This window comes from Psammomys obesus, unplaced genomic scaffold (assembly GCF_907164565.1).
Source record: "Psammomys obesus unplaced genomic scaffold, mPsaObe1.curated_primary_1811, whole genome shotgun sequence".
NCBI lineage: Eukaryota > Metazoa > Chordata > Mammalia > Rodentia > Muridae > Psammomys > Psammomys obesus.
In genome coordinates, this window is record NW_026596079.1 from 1,272,806 (window position 1) to 1,281,544 (window position 8,739).

Sequence of the window (8,739 nt, forward strand, 5' to 3'; positions counted from 1 at the left end):
TTCAAGGAGCTTCGGGGGTCCTAGAAGAAGAGGCTCTAGCAGTCCGGAGTGACGCTGGCCAGGGTCCGGGGCGCGGCTCTGGGGCGCCGCCAGAGCGCTCGGGGGTCGGGGTTGGGGGTGTGGGCTGGAGGCGCCAGCGAAGCCACACCGGGGACCCGAGATCGCGGCCGGGGTCCGGGCCGTGGAGGGCACAGGAATGCGGGCGCGTCGGGGTGGGGCCGCCCCGCCCAGGTGCTGCCCGGGCAGGCAGGAGGCAGAGCGCGGGCGGGGCGGGGGCGGGCGCGTGAATCAGGCCGAACGGGCGGGCGGGCCGCGGTGGGGAGTGGCTGTCGGACGGACCGGACCGCGAGGCCTCTGGGCGGCGGTGGGCTCCTGCTGCCCCTGTGCCGAGACCCCGCTCACCTGGCCAGGTAGGGCTCCCACCCCAGGGCGGGCCGAGCACCGTGCGGCGCGGCGCGTAGGACGGGAGGCTCGGGCCTCCGCGCGGAGGCACCTAGGTATGGACCTGGGCCGGGGTGTGCAGTGAAGGCGTGTGTGGGGCTAGGTGAGAGACAGGGGGACTGCGCTATGGGTTACTGGGGAAGGGGTTTCCCAGAGGCACGCTGGCAAGTAGGAGGCAGAAGGAAAGGTGCGACTCGCCCTCGCGGCCTAGATGTTGTCCGGGCATGACCTGTACCTTTCCCGGAGCCTCTTCCCAAGCCGCCATGAACTGGGGTGTCCAGGCCTGGATCCCTGGGTGGAAGGCAGGAAAAACTGGGGTCTCCTAACTTCTGATCCCACATTCCGGGACTGGATTGGCAGATAAAACACCTGGTCTGGGTAGCGGCTAACTTCTTGGGGCACAGCAACACCCTTGGGCCTTGCAGTGCCTAACCCGAAAGCTGTATAACTCACCGACTTCCGGTCTTTGAGCCTAATCCCACCTCCCAGCTTCTTCTTGTCCCCTACCGTCGCACCCCTACTTGGTCACAGTCACCCTCTTTGTGTAGTAGCTTGAGGTCCTCCCCATGGGATCTCCCTCCCAAACACAGGAACACTACCTTCTGTAGGGGAGGGGTGGTCTTTTTCTTGTGCTTTTTGTGGTGAAGGGCCTGGAGAATGGCTTCAGGTCGGAGGTCAGCGACAGAAAATTCCTGCTGAGTCATTCATTGGTTTGGGTGGGATATGTGTCTTCCTTAATCAGGGGCCTACTTGGATAGGCAGATGTCAGTTAACAGGCTGTTGGGTTCATTGCTGATAGGAGTGGTCACTGCCCAGTCTAGAGTTAAGTGCGATGTGGCTCAGCGAAGGAACATGCGGGCATTTGAGGTCTCGTGTGACTGCTGGGTGAGGGCAGGTCCCACAGTGGCCTGCTCAGGACTAGGGCGGCTTCCCAGTGATGGTTCCTCACCAGAAGTCTGGACAGAGTCAGTTCTCTGTCTTCCTTATACCAGAAAGTGACCCCTCAGAGCGAGCGTGCCAGGACTCCATGTAGTGTGGGCATGCCGACTGTGGAGGGCTGCGTCTGAGCGGACGGGTCAGCATTCTTACCCCAGGTGGTCTGTCTTGATCTCCCCAGAACAGTGTGCCACACCTCACACTGCAGGCAGGAAGGAAAACCAACAGCCTACAGTCAGGGCAGCACCCCAGAGGGAACTCAGAGCACTCTTCTTAGCAAGGAGACATAGGAGTGTCCTCACCTCCAAGCTCTGTCGTATTTGGACTTGTGATGTATTACACCATGCTCCTAGGGATGGCAGACACCAGAGCTCCCTGGGTCAGACACAAGCCAGAGTCCTAACCCCCTACATCACTGGGCAAGTGTCCCCTAATAACAGAGCGGCCATCCTGGCAGCATCACCTGGCCCACTCCTCAAGGCACTCCTCTTCCTGGGCAGAAATAACTTCCTAGTCTCGACTGACATCCAGGAACCTATGTGGTAGGCAGGGCAAGAGCCCCAAGCCATTTCAAGCCTGAGGAGCAGTGGGGAGTGGGGTGAGCTTGCCCTAAGGCAGCTTCCAGGCCAGAGGTCAGCAGGTTTCTGGGTGTTTGATTGCTATTTCTAGTGCCTTCTTCAAGCACAAGCTTTCTGCTACACCTCCCCCCAGCCACTAGAGAAGAATAGTGGTCCTGGAGCACCTGTGACAGGACAAGACGTCCTTAGTGCATTGGGGAGAGGGTGGCAGTCCAGGCTCATGGAAATGTCTCTCTCGTCTTCAGGATGGGAAGGTATAGAGACCCTATAGAGAGGGCCTAGCCCCAAGGAACTGTGGCCCAAGGAGGTTTAGCTGAGGTGGGACGGTAGCAAAGGGTGAGGTTTTCAGAGCGGTTGGAGTTGGGGCAGGGAGATGAGTGAAGGGGCTGTGGGAAGGTGGAGGTGTGGACTGGGGGAAGAGGTGTGGGTGGGGTTTAAGGCCATCATCCCTGGATGAGTCAGTCTCCACTCTGCTGTGCTCACCTTGGGCCAGGTACAGTGTCTTGCCACCCCTCCCAGCCCTGCACAGTGAAGCTAACAGGCCAGAGCACAGGATCTTCAGGCAGTGGAGACAGTGCCAAGGGGCCAACGAGACTAATCTCTGGAGAAAAGAGGGAATCATCTTTTTACTGGACTGCAATTGTGTCTTAACCAACAACTTATTTTTAGAGGAAAGGGGATCCACAAAGTAAACGGGTCATAAATGTACTGACCCTGGAGGAAGGGTAGGTGGGACCTTTTACCTATCTGGAGTGGGGACCAGTCCCTGAGACCCTGATGAGAACAGGGTCTCCGCCCCAGGAAGGGGATTTAGGGCTGAGTGCCAGTGGCCCCTGTCTGCCCACTAGGGGCATGCTGTGGTCCTTAGGGCTGCCTCTGAGTCTATCTTAGATGGGCCCTGGAAGACACCTCAGGCATAAGCTAAACCCGAGATCTAGCAGCTCCATCAACTCTGTGTGTCTACTTGTAGAATAAGGTAAGTGGATCCTACTGCCCCTTGTTAATGCATATTCCCGCCCCTTCAGGCCCCTGGCCCCAACATGGCCCGTCGCTCCCAGAGCAGCTCGCAGGGGGACAACCCGTTGGCACCTGGGTACCTGCCACCTCACTACAAAGAGTACTACCGCCTGGCGGTGGATGCCCTGACGGAGGGTGGGCCGGAAGCCTACAACCGCTTCTTGGCATCTGAGGGGGCACCGGACTTCCTGTGCCCCGAGGAGGTGGAGCATGTGAGCCGCCACCTGCAGCCCCCACAGTATGTGGCCCGGGAACCCCCTGAAGGCAGCCCTCCCGATGTGGACATGGATGGTTCCTCAGGCACCTACTGGCCAGTGAATTCGGACCAGGCCGTGCCTGAGCTGGATCTGGGCTGGCCCCTGACGTTCGGCTTCCAAGGCACAGAGGTCACCACACTGGTACAGCCGCCGCCACCCGACAGCCCCAGCATCAAGGATGAAGCCCGGAGGATGATCCGCTCCGCGCAGCAGGTGCAGCACCGTGGGCTGGGTGGATGGTGAAGGGTACCCCGAGCCGGAGCATGAATGGGCAGGTTTGGGAGCAAGACCTCAGCAGGAGGCTCACCCAAGCCGGTCTGCCCACTGCCACCTGGGGCTTGGTTAGTGGGCTCCGCACGCATCTACTTGTTTAGGATCATGGCTAGGACCCAGAAGCTCTGAGCCTCTGACATACTTACTGCTCTCTTCAGACCTTATCAAGCTAAAAGCAACCCACCCCCACAAGCAGTTGGCAGACAGCAAAAACGAGTGTTTAAGCCAGGAAGACTGGTTCATACTGGGAATCCTAGCGTTCAGGTAGTTGAGGCCAGCCTGGACTACATAGTAACAGTCCAGCTTGTATTAAAAAATACACTCCCACAAAGTTCGGGAAGATTAGAGTGAGGTAGCAAGGCCAGTTAGTAAAGGCGTAGCTTCTGTCTCTGCTCCGGGAAGTGACAGCTACCCAGCCCTCATCAAGCCTGAGGTTCTGATGTCTGCCCTTGACAACTTGGGACCTGAACATACAGAGCCAGGGCCGCAGCTACTCCCCCTCTGAATGAAGCACCCTAAAAGTATAAGCCCTGCCCCCTGCTTCAGGTTCTCTTATGGACTGCCAAGTGTCAGCTGCTCTGTGTCCCTTTGCTGGGTCCCTTCTACCACCCCTCCCATTCGTGGCCATTCTCGCCTGGAGTAGAACTGTCATCAGTGCTGGAGGGTGAAAGTGTGGCCAGAGCTGGGTAGGGTGCCCTTTCCTTCTCCGCTGACTCGATGCCCACCTCGCAGGTGGTGGCTGTAGTGATGGACATGTTCACTGATGTGGACCTGCTCAGTGAAGTGCTGGAGGCTGCTGCAAGGCGAGTCCCCGTCTACATCCTGCTGGATGAAATGAACGCTCAGCACTTCCTAGACATGGCCGACAAGTGTCGGGTCAACCTGCACCACGTGGATGTGAGTGACCAAGCCAGGGGAGTGGAGGGAAAAATACCTTTGGTGAAGACCTGACTCCCCTCTCTTCCAGTTCCTGCGCGTGCGCACAGTGGCAGGGCCTACCTACTACTGCCGCACTGGGAAGTCTTTCAAGGGCCATCTGAAGGAGAAGTTCTTGCTGGTAGACTGTGCTGTAGTGATGAGCGGGAGTTATAGGTATGACCAGTGGGTTTCCCTCAGCCCTGGCCCTCCCCACGGAGCCCCCCTCCGTGATCCCACTCCCTTCCCAGTTAGCCCTCCTTGCCACGTCTCATTCCAAATCCTCAAAGATCCCCAGTCCCTAATTTTCAAAGTGGTGCCTTCGGTCTTTGTGGTTTCCCTTCCCTGACTCCCACCGCCCTTCCCACAGCTTCATGTGGTCCTTCGAGAAAATCCACCGCAGCCTGGCGCATGTGTTCCAGGGAGAACTGGTCTCCAGCTTCGACGAAGAGTTCCGCATCCTCTTTGCACAGTCGGAGCCGCTGGTGCCCTCAGCTGGGGCGCTAGCCCGCATGGATTCCTATGCGCTTGCTCCGTACTCCGGGGCTGGGCCCCTGATGGGCGTTCCCGGGGTTGGAGCACCAACACCATTTTCTTTCCCTAAACGGGCGCACCTCCTATTCCCACCACCCCGGGAAGAAGGCCTCGGGTTCCCCTCTTTCCTAGACCCTGACCGCCATTTCCTATCCGCTTTCCGCCGTGAAGAGTTGCAGCGGATGCCTGGGGGTGCACTGGAACCCCACACAGGGCTCCGGCCGCTGGCGCGTCCCGCTGAGGCTGGACCCATCGGAGAGCTCGCCGGCCCGCGGGGCTTCTTCCAAGCACGGCACCTGGAAATGGATGCCTTCAAGCGACACAGCTACACAGCCGCGGATGGAGCCGGAGCCGTGGAGAACTTTGCCGCCGCAAGGCAGGTGTCGCGACAAACATTCCTCAGCCACGGTGAGGACTTCCGTTTCCAGACCAGCCACTTCCAACGTGACCAGCTCTACCAGCAGCATTACCAGTGGGACCCACAGTTTGCACCTGCGCGCCCGCAGGGCCTTTTCGAGAAGCTTCGTGCAGGTCGACCTGGCTTCGCGGACCCTGACGACTTCACCCTAGGTGCTGGGCCCCGCTTCCCAGAACTTGGTGCTGACGGGCACCAGCGGCTGGAATATGTGCCATCCAGCGCATCTCGGGAGGTGCGCCACGGCTCTGATCCTGCCTTTGGACCCAGCCCCCGTGGTCTAGAGCCAAGTGGGGCCCTGCGTCCCAACCTGGGCCAGCGTTTTCCATGCCAACCAGCCTTGAGGCAAGGCCAGGATACCACTCCGGAGGCAGAGACTGAGCGCAGGGGTGGGCCCGAGGGCCGGGCCGGACTACGTCACTGGCGACTTGCTTCCTACCTGAGCGGCTGCCATGGTGACGGTGGGGAAGAGGGGCTGCCAATGGAGGCTGAGGCCTATGAAGATGAAGTGCTGGCTCCTGGAGGCCGGGACCTGCTCCCCTCCACTTTCCGCACCCCTGCAGTTTTCCCAGCCAAGGGACCAAAGCCAGGCTCCGGAAGCGGTGGTGGCGACAGCTCCGAGCGAGAGGGCCCAGAGGAGGCAAGCCTGGCTAAGCAAGACTCCTTCCGCTCACGCCTGAATCCGCTCATCCAGCGCAGCTCCAGGCTGCGCTCGTCGCTCATTTTCGCATCCCAGGCCGAGGGTGCTGGTGGGGCGGCAGCAGCCACTACTGAGAAAGTACAGTTGCTGCACAAAGAGCAAACAGTCAGTGAAACTCTGGGTCCCGGCGGGGAGGCTGTCCGCTCCAGCGCTTCTGCCAAAGTAGCGGAGCTGCTGGAGAAATACAAGGGCCCTGCCCGGGACCTTGGCGGTGCAGGGGGTCCCGTCACCGCCTCCAGCCACAGCAAGGCGGTAGTGTCCCAGGCCTGGCGGGAGGAGGTGGTAGCACCAGGAGGAGCCGGAACTGAGCGTCGCAGCCTCGAGAGCTGCTTGCTCGACCTGCGGGACTCCTTCACACAGCAGCTGCACCAGGAGGCGGAGCGACATCCGGGAGCCGCTTCACTGACCGCTGCACAGCTCCTCGACACTCTGGGTGGCACAGACCGCCTGCCATCACGCTTCCTCTCCACCCAGGGCCGCTCCCTGTCGCCACAAGATCGAGAGAGCCCTCCACTAGAAGGGCCCGGAACGCACCAGCTGCCTTACTCTGAGCGCAAGGGGAGCCCGACCCCGGCCTACCCTGAGCGCAAGGGGAGCCCCACCTCAGCGTACCCTGAGCGCAAGGGGAGCCCCACCTCAGGGTACCCTGAGCGCAAGGGGAGCCCCACCTCAGGGTACCCAGACCGCAGGGGCAGCCCAGTGCCCCCTGTGCCTGAGCGCAGGGGCAGTCCGGTACCCCCTGTGCCTGAGCGCAGAGGCAGTCTCACCTTCGGTGGGGAGCCTTCAAAGACCGGCCCCACAGAGGAAGTGGCCAGCGGCCCCATGGAAGTTCTGCGAAAAGGCTCGCTCCGTCTGAGGCAGCTGCTGAGCCCCAAGAGTGAACGGCGTGGGGAGGATGAGGGCAGCTTTCCCGCCCCTCAGGAAAACGGGCAGCCTGAGAGCCCCCGACGGCCCTCCCTGGGTCGGGGTGACAGCACAGAGGCTGCTGCAGACGAAAGAGGCTCAAGGGTGCGCCTGGCTTCAGCTACTGCCAATGCTCTGTACAGCAGCAACCTGCGAGACGACACGAAGGCCATTCTGGAGCAAATCAGTGCCCACGGCCAGAAACACCGCGGAGTCCCTGCCCCAGGTCCAGTCCACAGCAGTCCTGAGCCGGGTCGCCCAACAACTGCAGGAGACTTGGCCCCAGACATGTCCGACAAGGACAAGTGTTCGGCCATCTTCCGTTCGGACAGCCTAGGGACACAAGGCAGGCTCAGCCGCACACTGCCAGCCAGTGCCGAGGAGCGTGACCGGCTCCTGCGCCGGATGGAGAGCATGCGCAAAGAGAAGCGTGTCTACAGTCGCTTCGAGGTCTTCTGCAAAAAGGAAGAAGGTGGTGGTACTGGGACAGGAGACAATTTGGCAGATGAGGACACCAGGGACAGTAAAATGGGCAAATTTGTTCCCAAGATCCTGGGTACATTCAAAAGCAAAAAATGACCTCCTGGTCTTGGAGGCCATGACTCCGCATCACTGCCATACTGTACCCACAGTACCCATCTGGTATTGATGGAGTGGTGGCTGCCAGGCTGGCGTCAAAGCAGTCTGAAGCCTGGTGATGACCGCCTGAACTGAGCTGCACTTGAATTCGCCTGGCAGCTACACTCTCTCCCCCTCTTGGCTCATCCTCACTAAGGGGCTCAGCCCCTCCTGGTGCATTTTCCTCACCTCAGCCCCCACCATCTCCCGGACTCAGGTCCACTTTGGGTCTTATTTCACCTCAGGGATCCACCTCTGCCTTATTCTCCAACTTTTTAAGAACTCTCACTTTATGCTTCAGTTGCCTACTTAGGGCCTTTTTATCTCAGGGCTTTTCCTCAGGGTATGCATCGCACAGCTCCTGGGTCCACTGCCTGCCTCTGGTGACAGCTTCCCCCCCTCCTCTCCCCTCCATCTCTCTCTGGAACTCACCTTCCCTCCTCCCACCGTCTCCTCACTGCCTCCTAGCACTTTCTTGGCACCTGCCCTCTTGCTGTGGGAACAGCAGGTCTGGCCTCAGGCAGTTTAAGGTAAAGGAGGGTGACAGGGATGCTGGATAGGGTAGGCCACTGGACAGTAGTTGCCAAGCACCTACCGGGACTCCCTCAAGCCACATCTGCCCTCTCCAGCAAGTCTCTGGGTAGCACTTGAAGAGGAGCCAGGAATGGGGAGCACTGGACTTTGCAGTACAATAAAGCAGTCTAAACAGACTTTCTATGACCCCAAACCTCAGTAAGTTCCTAAGCCAAAAGTCTGGGAAGAGGCTGTATATGATGTGTTTGTCCTCAGCAGAAGGCAGATGAGATATAGTACAGCCAGAGCCCCAGCCATCACTGAGGGACAGTAGGTTCCACCCCCCAAATCCACCCTAGTCTTGGGCCTTTCCTATTTGTCACCAACAAAAAGAAATCTGTCCAAGGTCCCTGGTTACTTTTATTTTTCTTACCTCTAAGGATTAATTTTTATTTGGATGACACCAAATGCGTAGAGCCCCTACACGCACACACATGCACACTGAGAACTGTGTTTCTGCTGTCTATTCTTTCCAAATAGATTGTGCGTGTGTGTGTGTGTGTGCGTGCACGCGCGTGCGCAAACACATATGCAATCCCAAGGGGGCAAAGATGAGAACAAAGCCACCAAACAGTTAAC

At 59.3% G+C, this 8,739-nt stretch overlaps 1 protein-coding gene across 5 annotated transcripts; it reads left to right on the forward strand.

Annotated features, from left to right (window-relative positions):
• The first annotated feature begins 234 nt into the window (after window positions 1-234).
• Fam83h (family with sequence similarity 83 member H) lies at window positions 235-8,297 on the forward strand. Of its 5 annotated transcripts, none has more exons than XM_055626428.1 (5): window positions 235-2,680; window positions 2,981-3,442; window positions 4,235-4,399; window positions 4,470-4,594; window positions 4,788-8,297. In XM_055626428.1, the coding sequence occupies exons 2-5, from the start codon at window positions 2,996-2,998 to the stop codon at window positions 7,546-7,548; spliced, it is 3,498 nt and encodes a 1,165-aa protein (XP_055482403.1). In that variant the 5' UTR covers window positions 235-2,680; window positions 2,981-2,995; the 3' UTR covers window positions 7,549-8,297. The 5 variants fall into 5 exon arrangements, with proteins under 5 accessions (XP_055482403.1, XP_055482404.1, XP_055482406.1 ...); XM_055626429.1 differs by having other exon boundaries at window positions 235-2,448; XM_055626431.1 differs by having other exon boundaries at window positions 235-1,516.
• The last annotated feature ends 442 nt before the right edge of the window (window positions 8,298-8,739 follow it).

Excerpts from the sequence above, each read along its gene's own strand:
- Fam83h (XM_055626428.1), top strand. The coding sequence starts at position 2,996 with ATGGCCCGTCGCTCCCAGAGCAGCTCGCAGGGGGACAACCCGTTGGCA. Across the intron at positions 4,400-4,469 it reads TCAACCTGCACCACGTGGAT|TTCCTGCGCGTGCGCACAGT; the intron begins GTGAGTGACCAA and ends CCTCTCTTCCAG. Across the intron at positions 4,595-4,787 it reads GTGATGAGCGGGAGTTATAG|CTTCATGTGGTCCTTCGAGA; the intron begins GTATGACCAGTG and ends CCCTTCCCACAG.